Below are 23,815 nucleotides of genomic sequence, written 5' to 3'. Positions count from 1 at the left end.
TAACCTACATCTAGAGAGCACTGTGGACTCAAACAATGATGGATCTGGACCAAACTTGGCACAAGCACTCAATACGCCCAAATATGAACACAGATGGAGTTTGGAGGAAATAGACCTTGACATTTGGGAGTTGTAGTCACTGGGATTCACAGTTCACTTATAATCAAAGAGATTTCTGAACCCCACGAATGACAGAATTGGGGCAAACTTCCCACACAGAACCCCCATGACCAACAAAAAATACTTAAGGCCATCCAATCCAACTCCCTTCATCAGAGCAAGAAAGCATAATCAAAGTCCTCCTGACAAAGAGCCATCCAGCCACAGAGATAGATAAATAGGGAGTTGTAGTTGCTGGGATTTATAGTTCACCTACAATCAAATAGCATGATAGAACTGAACCAACTGGGGCATACAGGACTCCCATGACCAACAGAAAACACTAGAACGGTTTGGTGAGCATTGACCTTGAGTTTGGGAGTTGTAGTTCACCTACATCCAGAGACTACCATGGACTCAAACAATGATGGATCTGGACCAAACTTGGCACAAATATTCCATATGCCCAAATATGAGCACAGATGGAGTTTGGGGTAAATAGACTTTGACATTTGGGAGTTGTAGTTACTGGGATTTATAGTTCACCTACAATCAAAGAGCATTCTGAACCCCACCAACGACAGAATTGGGCCAAACTTCCCACACAGAACCCCCATGACCAACAGAAAATACTCAAGGCCATCCAGTCCAACTCCCTTCACCAGGGCAAGAAAATGTAATCAAAGCCCTCCTGACAAAGATCCATCCAGCCATAGATATAGATAGATAGATATGCTTCGCACACACAGATATAGTATCATAGATTTGAAAGGGATCCCTAAAGAAGGACAATTATATGTTACATGTTCCAGAGTAGGCAAGCCAGACACTCTCCACATCAACACTGACAAAGAAAGAGCAAGAATTGCTGTTTCCCCACAAACATAAAGAAATTACATATATTAGAACCCACTTTCTCATTACTTCATTTTCCCAGATCACCAGACTGGGCCACAGCAACGCGTGGCAGGGGACAGCTAGTCAATCAATAAATACATACGTTTGTACCTGGTCGACAGCATCCTAGCAAACCTAGATCCCTTTCTACACTCTCAAAGCAAGTAATCCACATGATCTGCTTTGAACTGGATGATATGAGACCCCCATTTACACTGCCATATAAAATCCAGATTATCTGCTTTGAACTGGATTATATGACAGGAAGTTGCAGAGCCATTTTTGGCCTGCCGTATACACTATTCTCCGGTACATTGCTTTTTGTATAGGAAAGGGCCATTTCGCTCCCGGGAGCAATCTCAGGCCTGCTTGCTCAGCGGTCGGCTCTGAAGCGTTTTGATTATTTACCAATTAAAATATTTATATCCTGCTCCAAATTCTAAAGTTCTTGGGGCAGCAGGACAGTGAAGCCATTTCAAAACGAGTGGAAACACTTAAAAATACATTGTAAAATAGAAACAGCAACTATTTTGTTTAGAAGCAAAAGAGTCTTTCCTTGCATCGGTTCCCTTTTCTTAGGACTTTTAATGGGGTGAGTGGCACTAAAACAGGAATATATTTGCCAGTACCATGAAGACCAGAATAAATAATAATAAAATAATATTAAAACTTTATTTATACCCCGCCACTATCTCCCCAAGGGGACTCGGAGCGGCTTAGATAAGGCCGAGCCCGACAACACATCAATAAAACAAAAAACAATACACAAAAACAATACAATTAATATAACTCACATAAATGGATCTTGGAACTGGATGCTTGAATGGTTTTGTGTCTGCTGTTGGTTTGGTTATGGTGGAACGAACCTCACATCTATCACTATTATTGTTGTTGTGGAGCCCCCGGTGGCGCAGTGGGTTAAACCCCTGTGCCGGCAGGACTGAAGACCGAGAGATCGCAGGTTCGAATACGGGGAGAGGTGGATGAGCTCCCTCTATCAGCTCCAGCTCCTCATGAGAGAAGCCTCCCACAAGGATGGTAAAAACATCAAATCATCCGGGTGTCCTCTGGGCAACGTCCTTGCAGACGGCCAATTCTCTTACACCAGAAGTGACTTGCAATTTCTCAAGTTGCTCCTGACATGACAAAAAAGATGTTGTTATTGTTATGTTTTTAATGTGCATTTAATCACTATATAACAACATTTGAAAAATGCTCAGTTCTTGGTTTGAAAGTGTTATTCCTGTTTTAATTGTGCTGTCGTTATTTTAAAAGTAGTTGTTCTACTCCAGAAAGCTTTGTTTTTGTGACTACCACAAACTAAGTTGAATGGTTAGAGATGCAATGAGATATTCACTGGAAAAGTTAGAGCGAAATATGCTGCAGGATGTCCAAAGTTTTTGCAGTTTAACAAACCTCCATGTTTTTATGATAGAAGCAATTCGGAAATGAAATGTATAACCCAGGAACAAAACATTATGTTACATAGTGTTATTATTATTGTTGTCATTTGCACAAATGACCAGCCACTGCCATTAGGCACAGAGAGTTTCATCTATGCTGATGATTGTGCCATCACCACTCAAGCAGGCAGCTTTGAAATGGTTGAACAGAAGCTCTCTGAAACTTTAGGTCAGGGGTCCTCAAACTTTTTAAACAGAGGGCCAGATCATAGTTCCTCAAACCGTTGGAGGGCCGGATTATAATTTGAAAAAAACTATGAATGAATTGCTATGCACACTGCACATATCTTATTTGTAGTGCAAAAAACACTTAAAACAATACAATAATTAAAATGAAGAACAATTTTAATAAATATAAACTTATTAGTATTTCAATGGGAAATGTGGGCCTGCTTTTGGCTGATGAAATAGGATTGTTGTTGTTGTTGTGTACTTTCAAATCATTGCAGACTCAGGTTGAACCTGAGCGAGGGCCGGGCAAATGACCTTGGAGGGCCGTATCCGGCCCGCAGACCTTAGTTTGAGGACCTCTGCTTTATGTGCTTTTACTGCCTATTACAGGGAAAACTAGCTGATTCCTAATTCTACTAAAATGCAGACATGTGCTTAAGATCAGACAAGCATCTCGAGCTCTGAGGATGACCTGGGAGCATTGCAGCACACCCAAGTACCTGGGAGTTACTCTGAACTGTTACTCTGACTTATAAGAAGCACTGCTTAAATATCAACCAAAACGTGGGTGCTAGAAATAATATCATATGAAAGCTGATTGGCACAACCTGGGGATCACAAGCAGACAGAGTAAAGACATCTGCCTTTGCACTTTGCTACTCTGCTGCTGATTATGCATGCCCAGTGTGAAATACATCTCACCATGTTAAACATTCCATGTTCCGAAGTTCATTATTCTTTTTTGGCCGCACTGGACGCGACAGTCTAGTCAGGGATAAGAGAGGTAGACTATGTTTAGGGCACCTTTTCTAGCCCGTTCCCCATGTGGGGTGAGCAGAGTGGGTCCTCAAAAGGGCTGCACAATCATGGATACTACTCAAGTGCCTTGGACTTTGAGGTAGAACGACTGAGTCCGTATCCATCGCCCATGTGCCAGTCTGTGACTAGGGGCTTCCAGATTTCACAGTCCTGCCTCCGTCGCCACTCGCTGATTGCCATGTGACTTTTGTTGGTTTGTTTTTTTTCCCCTTGGAAGACACCTGTGCGTGAATTTTTTTCATGTGTGGAGGTCAGTGCACACTGATCCAACACACAGTCTTCACAGAGTGAGATTCCTCGGGTAGCATAGTTTACCAAGATGTACCATGTTATCCTCCCCGCCTGCTCTGCCGTTGAGGTCTTTGGGTCTTCGGACTGTGCTTGGTCTGGAACTTCCCCCCAGAGCCACTCCTGGGAGTGCACGACTCCAGTCGTTGTGCCCACAGGTTCATCGGAACACGCAAGCCCCCTCACCACGACAAGGTGACAGTCCATCGAGGGGTACCACCTTAAAACAGTGGATGTGGCTCTTAATGAGACATTCCGCATTATCACAAGATGCCTACGCATAACACCTCTGGAGAAATTATACTGTTTAGCCGGTATTGTACCACCTGATATCCGCCAGGAAGTATCAGTCTGTAATGAAAGGACCAAGGCAGTGATATCTCCAGCCCATCCTCTGTTCAAATATTAACCGTTAAGCTAACATTTTTGTCAGGTTTTACAATGTATTGTAATGTAATATAGCTGAGTCATGCACTGCTAATGGGCTTCTATTGGAAATGTTGAGTCATGCATTCACTGTATATAGAACTTCATTTGGGGAATGTGTTCTGGCCTAGTCCAGGTGATTGTGAATGATGTAATCCTGGGTCTGAGTTAAGTTAATGAGTTGGGAACCAATCAGAGATTGCTATGTGTAATTGTATAGAATTGTATATAAGGAAGTCATGTACAGTGTATATTTCTCCTTGTGCTGTGATGTTGTTCGTCGAAGTCTGTATGTAATTAAAAGAAACTGTCTGCTAAGACAAGATATAACTGTATGCTGTGGTAAGTTTGTAATATCATCTAGACTGGGGGAAAGATAATGGTAAAACTGACAATGGCCGGGCATGTGCTCAAGTGTCTGTAAAAGGTTCCAGAGTGACTGCAGGCTGTGGGAGCAGTTGACTGAAAATACTGTGCAGGAAGAAGCTACTGGAAAGCGCTGAAGTTGTGCAACTGATCTGCTGCTGAATTGTGAAGTTAATCTCAACATCAATTTAAATCAAGAAATAGCTTACTAAGATCTGCAGAGATACTTGCAGGAACATCTCCTCAAGCAAAGGTCCAAAAGTGGCAGGATCAAACCCAGAACCTCCCTTTTGGACATACAGAAGACTGGGCGACTTGGAAGGCAATAAACAGACTGAGCTCTGGCACCATGAGATGCAGAGTTAACCTTAAGAAATTGGGTTTCAAAGTGGAGTCCATGACATGCGAATGGATGTCTATGCCCCAGACAGCTGGAGAAATTATACTGTTACTGAGTATTGCACCACCTGACTTCGGTCGGGAAGTATCACCCAGTGATGAAAGAATCAAGGCATTGACATCTCCGGCCCATTCTCTGTTCAGATATCAGCAGCAAACCAATTACTTGAATCAAGAAACAGCTTCCTACAATTGAAAGAGATACTTGCAGGAACACCTCTGCAAGCGAAGGTCCAAAAGTGGCAGGCTAAAACCCGGAACCTCAACCAGTGGCTGATAACCGATGAGAAACTCCCCCCCTGGGCACACAGAAGACTGGGTGACTTGGAAGGTGCTGAACTGAATGCGCTCTGGCACCACGAGATGCAGAGCCAACCTTAAGAAATGGGGCCACAAAGTGGAGTCCGCAACATGCGAGTGTGGAGAAGAGCAAACCACTGACCACTTACTACAATGCAGCCTGAGCCTTGCCACATGCACAATGGAGGACCTTCTCACAGCGACCCCAGAGACACTCCAAGTGGCCAGCTTCTGGTCAAAGGAAATTTAGAATAATGCCAAATTAAAACTTTCTTTGTGGGGTTTTTTATGCATTATAAGTGTGTTCTCAATTTGCTTCTGACACAATAAATAAATAAATTGCTGTTGTTGTATTTTTAATGTGTATTTAGTGATAATAGATGGACCGTTCAGACCATCTACCTTTAAACTTCCTCATCTATCAGGGAATCCTTGGATGCATCTGGAAAGAGCTGACAATGTATACAGAGGGTCTCCAGCCAGCAAAGCAATCACTTGACTCCTAATATTTTTCAACCTTTCAAGAGCTGGACTGGGGAGAGGAGCTGGAAAATACTCGCAATCTCTGTAATTAGTTCCGAACTGGGTCAAAGCCGAAAGCCTTTTCAAACGGTTCTCCAAAGGGCCCCTGTGTGCCACTGCATCCGCTCTCGTTTCATCATGTTTTTCTATGGGATGTCAGTTTTGTATCTCTAAAACTAGAGCCAATGGGAGTGGGGGGGGGGCAGGGGCCCTTTTTGGCATTGGCAAGTCGGATATATGCAGAAACTGGTCTAACACTGGAGGCAAATGCATGGGTTGTTTTGTTGTTGCTCTATTTATAATATGCCTTTTTCCTGTCAAACTCTGGCTTCAAGGAGGATTTGTGATACACCCCTTCGAGTCAACTGATATATTATGACTGTATCCTAAGGCGGATATAGTAAATGTGGGGTAGTTTTCAGACTCCGGGAGAATAGGGTTCAAATCTCTGCTCAGCCATGGAAACTATCTTGATACAAGAACTGTTTGACGTTGGAATATGTTCCCTTGGAGTCCGATGGAGAGAGAAAGAGAGAACTTTAAGCAGAGTGGATGGCCATCTGTTGGGAGAGCTTCAGTTGTGTCTTCTCTGTCAGTTTTGTACAAATCTTCACTCTGTCTATATCTATATCTATACTCGCTGGGTCCCCCAACTGCTCACACCTTTCCAGAAGCTGGAATGAGTCGAATGCTCTCAGGCTCTCTTGACAATGATGTGCCATGGAAACTAGGAGGACACTTTCAGCCGACTGATCAGCTGGGTCCATCACTAAGATCCTGAGACTAAAGTCCAGTCAATGCAATGGAAGAATCATGACTCACCGCCTCCAAAGAAGGCACGCGCCCAACTCATGGCAGGCAAGGACATGCTCACAGTATTTTGGGATCAGCACGGAAAAATATTGATGGATTTCCTAGCAAAGGGGACCATGATCACTGGGGCATACTAGGCTTCACTGCTGTGGAAATAGTGGGAAGCCATCAAAACCAAGATATATGGCATGTTCACCAAAGGTGTCCTCCTTCTGCAAGACAATGCGCCAGTTCACAACTTGCCTGTTGCCCAAATGGAAGCATGTGCCTGTGGCTGTGAAATTGTAGCGCATCCCCTTTATTCACCCAACCTCTCACCATCTAAAACACAGACACCTTAAGAATAGACAAGCATCCAAAGCTCTGAGGATCACCTGGGAAGGAATCCCACTGGAGCATTGCAGCGCATCCAAATACCTGGGAGTCACTCTGGACCGTGCTCTGACCTACAAGAAGCACTGCCTGAACATCAAGCAAAAAGTGGGTGCTAGAAACAATATCATACGAAAGCTGACTGGCACAACCTGGGGATCACAACCAGACACAGTGAAGACATCTGCCCTTGCACTATGCTACTCTGCTGCTGAGTATGCATGCCTAGTGCGGAACACATCTCACCACGCTAAAACAGTGGATGTGGCTCTTAATGAGACATGCCGCACTATCACGGGGTGTCTGCGCCCTACACCACTGGAGAAATTACACTGTCTAGCCCAGGGGTCCTCAAACTAAGACCTGGGGGCCGGATGCGGCCCTCCAAGGTCATTTACCTGGCCCTCGCTCAGGGTCAACCCAAGTCTGAAACGACTTGAAAGCACACAACAACAACAATCCTGTCACATCACCCAAAAGCAGACCCATACTTCCCATTGAAATACTAGTATGTTTATATTTGTTAAAATTCTTCTTCATTTTAATTATTGTATTGTTTTAAAGTGTTTTTTGCACTACAAATAATATATGTGCAGTGTGCATGGGAATTCATTCATGTTTTTTTCAAATTATAATCTGGCCCTCTAACAGTTTGAGGGACTGTGACCTGGCCCTCTGTTTAAAAAGTTTGAGGACCCCTGGTCTAGCCAGTATTGCACCACCTGACATCCGCCGGGAAGTAGCAACCAATAGTGAAAGGACCAAGGCAGTGATATCTCCAGATCATCCCTTGTTTGGGTATCAGCCAGCACGTCAACGACTTAAATCAAGAAATAGTTTTCTAAGATCTACAGAGACACTCGCTGGAACACCCCAGCAAGCGAGAGTCCAAAAGTGGCAGGCTCAAACCCAGAACCTCAATTAGTGGCTGATACCAAATGAGAGACTCCGCCCTGGGCACACAGAAGACTGGGCGACTTGGAAGGCGCTGAACAGACTGCGCTCTGGCACCATGAGATGCAGAGCCAACCTTAAGAAATGGGGCCACAAAGTGGAATCCATGACATACGAGTGTGGAGAAGAGCAAACGGCTGACCACCTGCTGCAATGCCACCTGAGTCCTGCCACATGCACAAGGGAGGACCTCCTTGCGGCAACACCAGAGGCACTCCAAGTGGACAGATACTGGTCAAAGGACATTTAATCAACTACCAAGCTTGCAAATTCTGTGTTTTGTCTGTTTGTTTGTTTGTTTTTGTTAAAAATGTAATACAAATGTCTGGTTGCTGATGACACGATAAATAAATAAATACCAACAAACTTCCACCTCTTTCCAACAAGGAAGTTGTTTTGAAGGGCAAGCAATTTTCAGATGATGAGACTCTGATTTCCAAAGTCACAACGTGGCTTTTGGAGCAACCTGTCGACTTCTACAAGCGCGGTTTTTACAGTTGCTTAAAAAGATGGGAGAAGTGTGTGTCCCGAGGTGGCACCTACGCAGAGAAGGACCCGCAACTGGACCAAGTTTCATTGCTCTCGGTCCACAGGAAGTGGGTCAGGGGAAATCTTTAATGAAGGCCCCTTGTCTATCTCCTTCGCACGAGCAATTTGTTATTCTCCGAACACTCTCGCTTAAGCCGACTTCAAAAGAACTTCCTGGATTTGCAAACCTATCCCCTGTGCGCGGAATGGATTAGACCTTGCACATATTGATGGACCTGATTTACTTTAAAGGAGAAAAAAAGAACATTAATAGGTTACGAGTCCACCTCCCAAAATAAAAATGCTTTAGGGAATGGAGATTTATGCCAAGCCTAACCCTTCCGTGGAATTTTTGGCTAAATTGGATAAGAGGAGGCCGACTAAAATGATCAAGGGTCTGGAGAACAAGTCCTATGAGGAGCGGCTTAAGGAGCCGGGCATGTTTAGCCTGAAGAAGAGTAGGCTGAGAGGAGATATGATAGCCATGTATAAATATGTGAGAGAAAGCCACAGGGAGGAGGGAGCAAGCTTGTTTTCTGCTTCCTTGGAGACTAGGACGCGGAGCAATGGCTTCAAACTACAAGAGAGGTGATTCCATCTGAACATGAGGAAGAACTTCCTGACTGTGAGAGCCGTTCAGCAGTGGAACTCTCTGCCCCGGAGTGTGGTGGAGGCTCCTTCTTAGGAAGCTTTTAAACAGAGGCTGGATGGCCATCTGTCAGGGGTGATTTGAATGCAATATTCCTGCTTCTTGGCAGAATGGGGTTGGACTGGATGGCCCATGAGGTCTCTTCCAACTCTTTCATTCTATGATTCTATGAAATGAGCACATTCCAAGAAATGGTTTCAAACTTTTCAAAAATGGTTTCTCTGACTCTGAGCCTAGGATTTGAACCTATTCCTTTCTTCCAATGCAGGGAGTCGGGACCCCTGTGAGGGTTGCCGGGGGGGGGGGGGGGGGAGGGGAGGGGGTGTCAGAGGGGTTGCCAAGACTATAAGAAAAAAATATTTATTTATTTATTTGCATTATTTCTACCCCGTCCATATTAGCCCGAAGACGACTCAGAGCCTTTTGCCCTCCATTCGTACCTCTTCAAATTCCATAGCACTACTGGTCACAGCTGACCTCCAGTTAGAGCTCTCCAGGGCCAGGTCCTCCCAGTTCTCAGTGTCTGCTTTACTTACTTGCTTACTTAGGCAATCCCTCATTGTCCGAGGATGATGGTCCTCCAAGTGGAGTGTCTTGGTGGTGGGTCTGTAGGTCGCTGTGGAGCCCTATTCTTGACCTGCATGTTCTCCCACAGTGAGGACATCGGTTTCCAGGTGGAATGCGGTCCCAGTTGGGATTGGTTTGACTCGTCTTCCTCTTGGTATTTTCTTTTGGTCATGAGGGCTCTGCATGGGAAGTTTGGCCTAATTCTATTGTTGGTGGGGTTCAGAATGCTCTTTGGTTGTAGGTGAACTATAAATCCCAGTAAGTACAATTACCAAATGACAAAATCAATCCCCTCCAACCCCACCAGTATTCAAATTTGGGCATATTGAAGTATCCATGCCAAGTTTAGTCCAGATCCAGGCATGTAGCCGGGGGGGGGGGGGGGAGGGGGGGCTTGAGGGGCTTCAGCCCCCCCCCCCCGAAATTCTCATGGTGGTCCGCGAAAAAGCCTTACTGGTGCATTACTTAAACTGTTATGTTTATTCATATCATGATCTGATCACCATACTCAATATATCCCATGTGCATGGGAGTATTGGGGTAATGATACAAAAGGTTTGCTAGGCTAGACCCTCTTTCACTCAGACTCAGCCCCCCCGAAACGAAATCCTGGCTACAGGCCTGTCCAGATCCATCATTGTTTGAGGCCACAGTGCTCTTCATGTAGGTGAACTACAACTCCAAATATCAAGGTCAGTGCCCACCAAACCTTTCCAGTATTTTCTATTGGTTATGGGACTCCTGTGTGCCAAGTTTGGTTCATAGAATCATAGAATCAAAGAGTTGGAAGAGACCTCATGGGCCATCCAGTCCAATCCCATTCTGCCAAGAAGCAGGAATGTTGCATTCAAATCACCCCTGACAGATGGCCATCCAGCCTCTGTTTAAAAGCTCTCAAAGAAGGAGCCTCCACCACACTCCGGGGCAGAGAGTTCCACTGCTGAACGGCTCTCACAGTCAGGAAGATCTTCCTCATATTCAGATGGAATCTCCTCTCTTGTAGTTTGAAGCCATTGCTCCGCGTCCTAGTCTCCAAGGAAGGAGAAAACAAGCTTGCTCCCTCCTCCCTGTGGCTTCGTTTCACATATTTATACATGGCTATCATATCTCCTCTCAGCCTTCTCTTCTTCAGGCTAACATGCCCAGCTCCTTAAGCTGCTCCTCATAGGGCTTGTTCTCCAGACCCTTGATCATTTTAGTCGCCCTCCTCTGGACACATTCCAGCTTGTCAACATCTCTCTTCAATTGTGGTGCCCAGAATTGGACACAACATTCCAGGTGTGGTCTAACCAAGGCAGAAGAGAGCACGGGGAGCATGACTTCCCTAGATCTAGACACTATGCTCCTATTGATGCAGGCCAAAATCCCATTGGCTTTTTTGCCGCCAAGTCACATTGTTGGCTCATGTTTAACTTGCTGTCCACAAGAACTCCAAGATCTTCAATTCCATTGGCCATGGTAGTCCACACTCTGGTTACATCCCGTATAGATTACTGCAACGCGCTCTACGTGGGGTTGCCTTTGAAGACTGCCCGGAAGCTTCAGATGGTCCAGCGCTCGGCAGCCAGGTTGTTAACGGGAACGGCACTCAGGGAGCATACCACTCCTCTGTTGAGCCAGCTCCACTGGCTGCCAATCTGCTTCCGGGCACAATTCAAAGTGCTGGCGTCAGCCTATAAAGCCCTAAATGGTTCTGGCCCTTCTTACCTCTCCGAACGCATCTCCACCTATGAACCGACCAGGACATTAAGATCGTCCGGGGAGGCCCTACTCTCGGTCCCGCATGCGTCACAGGCACGGTTGGCGGGAACGAGGGACAGGGCCTTCTCGGTGGTGGCCCCTCGGCTATGGAACGCCCTACCTGTAGACATCAGACAGGCCCCTTCGCTGCTGGCGTTCTGGAGGAAGGTCAAGACTTGGCTTTACGAACAAGCGTTCGGCTAAGCAGTGCAACTGAACACAGGAAGACGGTAAAATTGAACATAGGAAATGGCACAAGGATTATGGGAACGGATTCTGATTTGATATTGAGGCGTTATAATATGATAATGATTGTTTGATTTTGTCTGCTGTATATGATGTGTTTTAATCGCTTAGGATATTGTTGTGATAACCTGTATTGTGTAAACCGCATTGAGTCGCCTAATTAGGCTGAAAAATGCGGTATAGAAATAAAGCAAATAAATAAATAAATAAATAAATAAATTGTTGGTGGAGTTCAGAATGCTCTTTGATTATTGGTGAAATATTAATCCCAGCAACCACCACTCCCAAATGATGATCAATCCGCCCCAACCCACTAGTATTCAAATTTGGGTGTATAAGGGTCTTTGTGCCAAATTTGGTCCAGTGAAAGAAAATATATCCTGCATATCAGATATTTACATTATAGTTCATAACAGTAGCAAAATTAAACTTATGAAGTAGCAACGAAAATAATGTTATAGTTGGGGGTCACCACAACATGAGGAAAGTTGAGAAACACTGTTCCAATGAAAAAGAATTTGCATTTCAAACCATTCATTGAGCAGCTCTTTCCCCTCCCCATAGACATGCATGGGTACTTCCTGGCATTATACATATTTTATAGCCGTTGTGTCTTATGCAGAAATTCACTTACGCATGCGATACAGGCGCAAAAGGCCAAGGCGGGTTTAAACGGCCCATTAGGTCTCCATCGGAGCATTAAGAAGCGGATCATAAAGGTGTCATTCGTTGTGCTTGCGGCCTTGCCAGGCTTTGCAATTGATTGGGATGTCTAGACTGAGGAATCAAACTTCTACAGAAGTATCTATAAGGAGTTCAAAGACCTGATATCTGGCCTGGAGGACAGGAACATCCAAATTAGATATATTCCATCTGTGTTGCATATAATCCAGTTTCAGAATGCAGATGAACTGCATTGCACTGGATTATACAGCAATGCAGACTCTACACTGTCACATACGTCATCCAGTTTGAACTGCATTATAATTGTCAGTGTTGATCAGGCATAGTCCAGCTTGAGTCCTCCAGTGTTTTGGACTTCAACTCCCATCATTCCTAACAGCCTCAGGCCCCTTCGCTTAAGCTTGAGTTACAGGCTGGGTTGTTGTTCATTCGTTCAGTCATCTCCGACTCTTCGTGACCTAACGGACCAGCCCACGCCAGAGCTCCCTGTTGGCCGTCACCACCCCCAGCTCCTTCAAGGTCAGTCCAGTCACTTCAAGGATGCCATCCATCCATCTTGCCCTTGGTCGGCCCCTCTTCCTTTTGCCTTCCACTTTCCCCAGCATAATTGTCTTCTCTAGGCTTTGCTGTCTCCTCATGATGTGGCCAAAGGACTTCAGCTTTGTCTCTAGTATCCTTCCCTCCAGTGAGCAGCCGGGCTTTATTTCCTGGAGGATGGACTGGTTGGATCTTCTCGCAGTCCAAGGCACTCTCAGCACTTTTCTCCAACACCACAGCTCAAAAGCATCGATCTTCCTTCGCTCAGCCTTCCCGTCAGCTGGGTAGATGCGGGGAATACCGTGGATGTGGCGTACCTGGATTTCAGTAAGGCCTTCGACAGGGTCCCCCATGACCTTCTGGCAAGGAAACTAGTCTAATGTGGGCTAGGCAATACTACGGTGAGGTGGATCTGGAATTGGTTAAATGGACGAACCCAGAAGGTGATTCTCCCCAATGCTTCCTCTTCATCCTGGAAAGAAGTGATGAGTGGAGTGTCATAAGCAAGGTTCCGTCCTGGGCCTGGTCCTGTTCAGGATCTTTATTAATGACTTAGACTAAGGGTTAGAAGGTATGATCATCAAGTTTGCAGACGACACCAAATTGGGAGAGATAGCAAATACTCCAGAGAACAGGAACAGAATTCAAAACGATCTTCAGAGATTAGAGAGAGGGGCGAAAACTAACAAAATGAAGTTCAACAGGGACAAATGCAAGATACTCCACTTTGGCAGGAAAAACGAAATGCAAAGATACAGAATGGGGGACAATGCCTGGCTCGAGAGCAGTACGTGTGAAAAAGATCTTGGAGTTCTCATGGACAGCAAGTTAAATGTGAGCCAACAATGTGATGTGGCAGCAAAAAAGCCAATGGGATTTTGACCTGCATCAATAGGAGCATAGTGTCTAGATCTAGGGAAGTAATGCTACCCATGCTCTATTCCGCCTTGGTTAGACTACACCTGGAATATTGTGTCCAATTCTGGGCACCACAATTGAAGAGAGATGTTGACAAGCTGGAATGTGTCCAGAGGAGGGCGACTAAAATGATCAAGGTTCTGGAGAACAAGCCCTATGAGGAGCGGCTAAAGGAGCTGGGCATGTTTAGCCTGAAGAAGAGAAGGCTGAGAGGAGATATGATTGTCACGCGCTGGGCCTATAGCAGTTGGCTTTTGAACAGGACGTGCTCTTTGTGCCCAGCGGGAAGCCGGGGTGCCTCGAGTGAGAGGCCCTAAGGATTTTCCTATACAGAGTCTTTAGAAGTTTGAAAGGTTTAACAAAGTCCTTTATTATTGCTTAGGTCTTCAACAAAACAATCAAATACTTCTTGGATCTTCAACAAGTCAAACAAATCCTTCAAGGCTTTGAATCAACTGGTGGCTTTCTTAATCTTGTCCACAAGGGACAGGCAACTGGCTTCGTGAACTGTTTCTTTTCTTTAAGAGGAAAACCCTTCTTAACTCCTCCTTGGGCAATCTACTTTCTCAACTTTGCTGGTGTGGACTCTACTCCCGGCTCCAAACTGCTTCTTGGGTCCCGAGTAGACCTACCAGTTAAGGCTTTGTAGATTCTCCAGCTGGAGTCCTTTGGAACTGTTTTCCCCCAGAATTTCGTAAGAAATGAAGCTTCTCTACAGGTGGAGCTAATCCACGTCCTGTAGCTAAGCTTTCCAATGCAAGACTGACCTAAAATGGCTCCTTTTCCTCCCAGAGCCCTGGGGAAAGGGGCGGAACCAATACTTAACAATGATTGATGGGTCATTGGCCCTGTAATTGCAAACCAAGGGAAGCCACCTTATTGCAAAATGCATGGAACTTTGGAATACATGCAAACACTCAATAGAAAGAAAATGAAGTAGGAGCTCCTGGTACTTACTTACTTACTTACTTAGGCAATCCCTCGTTGGACGAGTAAGATGGTCTTCCATCATGGGTTTCCTTGTGGGTTCGTAGGTGGCTGTGGAGCCCTATTCTTGATCCACATCATCTCCCACAGTGAAGGCATTGGTTTCCAGGTGGAAGGCGGTCCTGGACGGGGTTGGCTTGACGCACCTTCCTCCTGGCACGTTTCTCTCTTTCACCCTCCACTCGTGCCTCCTCGAATTCTGCAGCACTGCTGGTCACAGCTGACCTCCAGCTGGAGCGCTCAAGGGCCAGGGCTTCCCAGTTCTCAGTGTTGATGCCAGAGATTTTAAGGTTGGCTTTGAGCCCATCTTTAAATCTCTTTTCCTGTCCACCAACGTTCGGTTTTCCGTTTTTAAGTTCAGAGTAGAGCAACTGCTTTGGGAGACGGTGGTTGGGCATCCGGACAACGTGGCCGGCCCAGCGGAGTTGAAGGCAGAGGAACATCGCTTCAGTGCTGGTGGTCTTTGCTTCTTCCAGCACGCTGACGGTTATCCGCTTGTCTTCCCAAGAGATTTGCAGGATTTTCCGGAGGCAGTGCTGATGGAATCGTTCCAGAAGTTGCATGTGATGTCTGTAGACAGTCCACGTTTCGCAGGCATATAGCAGGGTTGGGAGGACAATAGCTTTATAGACAAGCACCTTGGTATCCCTACGGATGTCCCGGTCCTCAAACACTCTCTGCTTCATTCGGGAAAATGCTGCACTCGCAGAGCTCAGGCGGTGTTGTATTTCGGTGTCGATGTTGACTTTGGTGGAGAGGTGGCTGCCAAGGTAGCGGAAATGATCAACATTTTCTAATGTTACACCATTAATCTGTATCTCTGGCATTGGAGAGGGGATGGCTGGTGACTCCTGGAAGAGCACTTCGGTTTTCTCGATGTTCAGTGATAGGCCAAGCTTCTTGTATGCTTCTGCGAAGGAGCTCCTGGTACAGCCGTACCAACACATCTACAGTGCAAACATACCCAGCATTGGCTCTGTTTTTTTGCTCACTTTGCTTGGCTGTTTCCAAATACTCTTGCCTTAATGAGAAGCTGGGAAATTGCATTTGCATTTGCAGCATCGGGAGCATTGTAGCACTTCCATGTTGCCGCCCTATCGCTCTACCCCTTGGCTATAGAGGTAATATAATAATCTATACTTCCAAGTTAGTGCTAATAGGGATGCATCTGGTCGCCCTTTTTGGCCCTATTTAGCTCAGCCAAGCTCTTTCTCAATCTTCCTTCGTTTGCCGGGCAATTGAGTTTTCTGCTCTCTTGATAGCGACATTTGCACGAAAGGAACCCTTGGATTTAAAAACCCCTTCAACCATTTTAAAGTGTCCTTCCCACCCACCCCAATTCTTGCATCAAGGGATTAATTTTAACAGCATCATAAAGTGCTTTCTTGAGGTCTATTTCCCTCCCTGATGCTTTCAGGAAGTGTGTTTATGTATTGATGCACATAATTAAAATATACGGCAGGCCCTAGACCTTGCAAATTGAAAACATTGGTTTTTATGGAGGAATGTTTGCAAAATGTGCCTGCCATGTTTATATGGCGGTCTTTATGACGCACAGGTTTGTTTTAATATTTGAATGTGTGTTTATAGGTATTTATTTATCGTGTCAGAAGCAAATTGAGAATTTTGTTACAATGCATACAAAAATCTTAAACAAAGTGAAAAGCTTGGCATTATACTAAATGTCCTTTGACCAGAAGCTGGCCACTTGGAGTGCCTCTGGTGTGGCTGTAAGAAGATCTCCATTGTGCATGTGGCAAGGCTCAAACTGTGTTCTGTGGTTTGCTCTTCTCCACACTCGCATGTCATGGACTCTACTTTGTAGCCCCAAATTCTTAAGATTGGCTCTGCATCTCGTGGTGCCAGAGCACAGTCTGTTCAGCGTCTTCTAAGTCGCCTAGTCTTCTGTGTGCCCAGGAGGGAGTTTCTCATCTGGTCTCAGCCTGCCACTTTTGGACTCTCACTTGCTGAGGTGTTCCTGCGAGTATCCCTCTCAATCTTATGAAGATGTTCTTTTATTTAAGTGTCCAACGTCTGAACAAACACAAAAACCAGCATAGTGCCCTTGTTTGCTTTGTACTCATCTTGTTGTGTATCAAATAATAATAATAATAATAATAATAATAATAATAATAATAATAAAATAATAATAGTGATAATCCTATCCTCAACTGCTGCAAGAAAATTGCACAGACGGACTACAAACAGAGGCACAACTATGTGGCCCAAATTATTCATTGGAACTTATGTCACAAGTCCATGGTGGTCCACACTCTTGTCACATCCCGAATAGATTACTGCAACACGCTCTATGTGGGGTTGCCTTTGAAGACTGTTCGGAAACTGCAGTTAGTCCAACGTGCGGCAACTAGATTACTCACTAGAGCATCATACAGGGAGCATACTACCCCCCTGTTGTGTCAGCTCCACTAGCTGCTGATCCAATTCTGAGCACAATGCTCGTTTTGACCTATAAAACCCTATACAGCTCCGGTCCAGCGTACCTGTCTGAACGTATCTCCTTCTACGTTCCACCTCGGAGCTTAAGATCCTCTGGGGAGGCCCTGCTCTCAGCTCCGCTGTTGTCTCAAACACGTTTGGCAGAGATGAGGGATAGGACCTTTTTGGTGGTAGCCCCTCACCTGTGGAAAACCCTTCCCGGGGAAATTAGATCATCGTCATCCCTCTTCACCTTCAGAAAGAAGGTAAAGTTGTGGTTTTGGGACCAGGCCTTTGGGCAACCAGGTTAAAGGACAATGGATAATATTTGACTATGGCTTGGAAGTGGATTTGGATAAGTGAAGCGGAGTTATCGTTAATATATGGCTAGATAAATAGCCATCAGACTGGCAATAGCTAAATGGATCGTAAGTATACTGTTTAATTTTTATTTAATGTTCATGGTTTTAATGGTTATTTTTGCTATTTGTATTTTATTAAGTGGCATTGAATTGTTGCCAATTGTAAGCCAACCTGAGTCCCCCCCAGGGGTTGAGAAGGATGAGGTAAATATGTCTGAAATAAATAAATAAATAAGTACCACCTGCCAGCAGTAAAGAACTGGTGGGATCATAAATCTGCTAAGGTAGTGGAAAATGAACACGCAAAAATACTGTGGGACTTTTGAAACCAGACTGACAAAGTTTTGGAACACAATACACCAGACATCACGATTGTGGAAAAGAAAAAAAGTTTTAATTATTGATGTCACCAAACCAGGGGACAGTCACATTGAGGAAAAACAACAAGAAAAACTCAGCCGTTATCAAGACTTTAAAATGGAAAAAAAAATTGAACTGCAAAGGCTCTGACATAAACCAGTCCCAGAGGTCATTGGCGCACTGGGTGCCGTGTCTAAAGATCTCAGCCGGCATTTGGAAACAATAAACATTGACAAAATCATGATCTGTCAACTGCAAAAGGCCACCAGACTTGGATCTGTGCGCATCATTCGAAAATACATCACACAGTCCTAGATGCTTAGGAAGCGTTCGACTTGTGATTTTGTGATTCGAAATCCAGCATCTAGATCTCATTTGCTGTGACATACTGTGTTTTTGTGTCAGTAAAATAATAATGATAATGATGATAATAATAATAATGATAATAATGTTTATCCCTTTTACTTTTGCAAAGAGAAAAGAGTGTCAGTTGCCTGCATTATTTATCACACCCTTGAAGCGAAGGCTTTATATTATCATAAAATATGGCACAACCAAATCTAATTGGCTCATAATTCACTCGTGCCCTTTCTTTCTTTCTTTCTTTTTTGGCAGAAAAAGTATTGTCTTTCTTCCTATTGGCCAAATGCTTCTCCTTTGGACCACCTGTTAAATATGTTTTATTGGGAAATTTAACACTGCATTTGCAAGAAAAGAGAGGTTCATAAAAGGAATCGACGGAAGCTATCAAATGCGGAATGAGAGGACACAATGCGGGGCTACTCCCTCCCTTTCATACCATTTTCTTTCCTAATCTTTGGATACTTTGGGTCATAAAATTTTACCTATAAAATTCACCGTCATCAAACCTATGACCAGCATATGGAGATTTATTTATTTTTCATGTCAGAAGCAAATTGAGAATACAGTTATAATGTATAACACACTACAAAGTTTAAAACTTGGCATGATGCTAAATGTCTTTTGACCAGAAGCTGGCCACTTGGAGTGCCTCTGGTGTCACTGTTAGAAGGCTCTCCATTGTGCATGTGGCAGGGCTCAGACTGCATTGTAGTAAGTGGTCTGTGGTTTGCTCTTCTCCACACTTGTATATCATGGATTCCACTTTGTAGCCCCTTTCTTAAGGTTGGTTCTGCATCTCGTGGTGCCAGAGTGCAGACTGTTCAGTGGTTTCCACGTTGCCCACCTTCCCGGTCGCCCAGTCTTCTGTGTGCCCAGGGGGGAGTTTCTCATCAAGTATCAGCCACTGGTTGAGGTTCTGGATTTTAGCCTGCCACTTTTGGACCTTCACTTGCGGAGGTGTTCCTGCAAGTATCTCTTTCATTCGTAGGAAGCTGTTTCTTGATTCAAGGCATTGTCTTGCTGCCTGATATCCGAACAGAGAATGGGCAAGAGATGTCAGTGCCTTGGTCCTTTCATCACTGGGTGCTTCTTCCCGACGGATGTCAGCGGTTGCAATACTGGTTAAACAGTATACTTTCTCAAGCTGTGTGGAGCCTAGGCATCCTGTGAGAATGGGGCATGTCTCATTAAGAGCCACATCCACTGTTTTAATGTGGTGAGATGTGTTCCATACTGAGCATGTGTAGTCATCTGCAGAGTAGCAAAGTACAAGGGTAGATGTCTTCATTATATCTGATTGTGATCCCCAGGTTGTGCCAGTTAGCTTTTGTATGACGTTATTTCTAGCACCCACTTTTTGCTTGATAGTCAAGCAGTGATTCTTGTAAGTCTGAGCACGGTCCAGAGTGACTCCCAGGTATTTGGGTGCACTGCAATGCTTGACTGGGATTCCTTCCCAGGTCATCCTTGAGATGCTTGTCTGTTCTTAAGATGAAAAGCATACATCTGTGTTTTAGATGGATTAGGAATCAGCTGGCTTTCCCTGTAATAGGCAGTAAGAGCACCTAAAGCTTCAGAGAGCTTCTGTTCAATCATTTCAAAGCTCCCTGCTTGGGCGGTGATGGCACAATCATCAGCATAGATGAAACTCTCTGTCCCTTCTGGCAGTGGCTGGTCATTTGTGTAAATGTTAAACATTGATGGAGCAAGCACACTCCCGTGAGGCAGGCCGTTCTTCTGTTTTTGCCATCTACTTCTCTGCACCTGAAACTCAACAAAAAAGCTCCTGTTTTGTAGCAGATTTCCTTTGAATCGGGTGAGATATTATACATTTTTTCCAAGAGGAGGTGATGATTTCCAGTATCATAAGCTGCTGACAGGTCTATGAAGACAGCTCCTGTAATCATCTGTCTTTCAAAACCATCATCTATGTGTCTACTACACCATCCATATACATAATTTGGGCAGCATTACATGGCAATATGGATTTAGCTTAAGGCTCTGGAAATTCCATAAAAGATGCATGGTGGGAATGAGATACATTCTTTTCTATTTTATTTTTGAGATTTAATTCTGGTGCTTATTGCCTTTGTCTGGATTTGTTCCTCTTGCAGGGACAGATTTGCAAGTATGCCTCCCAAAAGGTCCAACTTGTTGCTCCAGGAAAATGGAGGAGAAATACCAAGCCTTGGCTCGCACCAACATGGAGCAACTCCTACAATCGGCCAGCATGGAACTGAAGTTCCTCATCATGCAGAACGCGGCCATCTTCCAAGGTAAGGGAGGCTTCTTGCAAGATGTGATGGAGAAGGGTGATGTTTTGATGCTTCTTAGCATGGCATCCAGGGCCCATTGGAGATTAGAATATGAAGCAATGGTTCCAATGACAGGAAAGGAGATTCCACCTGAATATTAGGAAGAACTTCCTGACTGGGTTGTTGTAGGTTTTCTTGGGCTTTATTTATTTGTCGTGTCAGAACAACCAGTCAAATTATATTACATTTCTAACAGAACAAAGCAAACAGGCAAATTACAAAATTTGTGAGTATGGTAGCTGATTAAATGTCCTTTGACCAGTATCTGGCCACTTGGAGTGCTTCTGGTGTTGCTGCAAGAAGGTCCTCCATTGTGCATGTAGCAGGGCTCAGGTTGCTTTGCAGCAGGTGGTCAGTGGTTTGCTCCTCTCCACACTCGCATGTCGAGGATTCCACTTTGTAGCCCCATTTCTGAAGGTTGGCTCTGCATCTTGTGGTGCCAGAGCGCAGTCTGTTCAGCGCCTTCAAAGTCACCCAGTCATCTCTGTGCCCAGGGGGGAGTCTCTCATTTGGTATCAGCCATGGGTTGAGGTTCTGGGTTTGAGCCTGCCACTTTTGGACTCTCGCTTGCTGAGGTGTTCCAGCGAGTGTCTCTGTAGATCTTAGAAAACTATTTCTAGATTTAAGTCATTGACGTGCTGGCTGATACCCAAACAGGGGATGAGCTGGAGATGTCTCTGCCTTGGTCCTTTCACTATTGGCTGCTACTTCCCAGCGGATGTCAGGTGGTGCAATATGGCTATATGACCATGTTCTAGAGGCATTATCTCCTGACATTTCGCCTGCATCTTCGGCAAGCATTCTCACCTCACTACCTCTGAGGATGCTTGCCATAGATGCAGGCGAAACGTTAGGAGAGAATGCCTCTAGAACATGGCCATATAGCCCAAAAAAACCTACAACAACCCAGTGATTCTGGCCATGAAAGCCTTCGACAATACATTGAACTTCCTGACTCTTAGAGCTGTCCAGTAGTGGAACACTCTGCCCCTGGAGTCCATTGGAGGCTTTTAAACAGAGGCTGGATGGACATCTGTCGGGGGGCTTTGATGGTGCTCTTCCTGCATGAAGGCAGAATGGGGTTGGAATGGATGGCCCATGCGGTCTGTTCCAATTCTATGATATACCTATCACATCTCTCTCCCAGTTATACCTATCTATGGCTGGATGGCCACGTGTCAGGAGGGCTTTCATGGTGTCCTGGTAGAAGGGGGTGGGTTGAATAGCCCATGGATTTCTATGTGATCAGGCGATGGAATTAGCAATAAGTGCCTCTCCACAAGAAGTGCCCCTGCTTGCTGTGGAATGATTCCTTCCTCGGATCTTAAATGGAATATAGTAGGAATTCCGCCTTTCCGTTCCTCTTTGGGATTCCTCCGAAATGATTCCCTTGAATGGCAGACCGGCTCCAGGCCCGCATCCTGTGCTGTTCTTCCCTCAATCTAATTTTCTCCCTTCTGAAATTGCATCGGCTTTCAGGCCGATAAAGATCAGGGGGGAATCGACTGGCATTTACCCAGCTCCCGTTCAGCCATGTCGGTTACTGTGTTCACTTAGCAAAGTTTATTAGATTATATTAAAGGCTCGGCCCCTTGGGCTCTTCCATTATTGCAGAGGGAAAAATGCCGCACATAAAGAGGGGAGGAGGGTGCAGGGAGCACATTGGCTCCTCTACATCTGCCATAGATGGTTTAAAAAAGTTCTGCTTGACCCCAAGTTAAGGTTTGTCCTTAACTTGAATTTGTATGTAAGTTGGAACGGGTACATTTTTGGGTGTAACTCCAGCCAAATATATATCCCATGCTATCCACCCCCCCCCCCTCTATATATATACACACACATATACATACACACACACACCATTCCCTATTCTATCCAAAACACACACAAACACACACACATATATGTATAATAATACATGTATATAAAATTATATATATGTGTGTGTGTGTATATATATTTACATCTTTGTTTACCCTTCCCTATGCTATCCAAAACATATGTGTCTATATATATGTATATGTGTGTGTGTGTGTATATATATATATATATATATTAACCCTTCCCTATGCTATCTAAAATGTGTGTGTGCGTGTGTACATATATGTGTACACACACACACATCCCTATGCTATCCAACACACACATGCAAATATAGATGTAGATATAGATATATGTTGGTTGTTTGTAACTCAGGGGCTGCCAGTATATATGTGTGTGTGTGTGTGTGTGTGTGTGTGTGTGTATATATATATATATTTGTCGTGTCAGGAGAGACTTGAGAATCTGCAAGTCACTTCTGGTGTAAGAGAATTGGCCATCTGCAAGGACGTTGCCCAGAGGACGCCTGGATGATTTTTTGATGTTATTTATCATTCTTGTGGGAGGCTTCTCTCATGTCCCCGCATGAGGAGCTGGAGCTGGTAGAGGGAGCTCATCCGCCTCTCCCCGGATTCGAACCTGCGACCTGTCGGGTCTTCAGTCCTTCTGGCACAGGGGTTTAAAACCCACTGCGCCACTTATCTATGCTTTCCGAAACACACACACACATATACACATGCACACAGTATATACACATCATACATGGGATGCATCTACACTGTAGAATGATTGCAGTTTGGCACCCCTTTCACTGCCTTGACTCAATGCTATGATATCCCAAGAGTTGTGGTTTGGTTAGGCATCAGTGCCCCTAAGCAGAGAAGACAAAAGGCCTTGGGGAACTACAATTCCTATCATTTCGTAGCATGGAGCTAACAGCAGTTAAAACGATGACAAACTGCATCCATTCTACATGGTTTGCCTGGGAATCTCTAGCTCCTTCTGTAGTCAATCTCCACAACAATCTTTCCTTCAGTGTGAACGTCACTGTGACATCGGATCTGTTCCAGGATTTAGTCCAAACTATTTCCTGTGCTATTCAGAGCTTACTTGGAGTCACTGAGTCCCGTTCTGGGTGCCTTATTTAAAGAACTTGTTGATTGTGAGAACAGTCTGGCAATGGGGCAAACTGCCTGGGTTGGTTTTCGTGGGCTAGATGACCATTGGGTTGGTTTTCTTGGAATAGATCACCATTGGGTTGGTTTTTGTGGACTAGATGATTGTTGGGTTGGTTTTTGTGGACTAGATGACCATTGGATTGGTTTTCTTGGATTAGGTTACCATTGGGTTGGTTTTCGTGGACTAGATGACTGTTGGGTTGGTTTTCGTGGACTAGATGACCATTGGGTT

The 23,815-nt window shown here is 44.8% G+C and overlaps 1 protein-coding gene across 1 annotated transcript in view; it reads left to right on the top strand.

The window, feature by feature from the left end:
* GPC3 (glypican 3) overlaps positions 1 to 23,815 on the top strand; it is a 196,996-nt gene that overhangs the window by 4,397 nt on the left and 168,784 nt on the right. The window contains exon 2 of the mRNA XM_060756063.2: positions 20,384 to 20,545. Within this exon, the coding sequence (XP_060612046.2) occupies positions 20,384 to 20,545 (162 nt within the window). The remainder of the gene's footprint in view (positions 1 to 20,383; positions 20,546 to 23,815) is intronic.

The sequence above is a fragment of the Anolis sagrei genome, chromosome 10 (assembly GCF_037176765.1).
Source record: "Anolis sagrei isolate rAnoSag1 chromosome 10, rAnoSag1.mat, whole genome shotgun sequence".
Lineage (NCBI taxonomy): Eukaryota > Metazoa > Chordata > Lepidosauria > Squamata > Dactyloidae > Anolis > Anolis sagrei.
The sequence above is the reverse complement of the archived record's forward strand: the minus strand, read 5'-3'. Positions and strand labels throughout refer to the sequence as shown.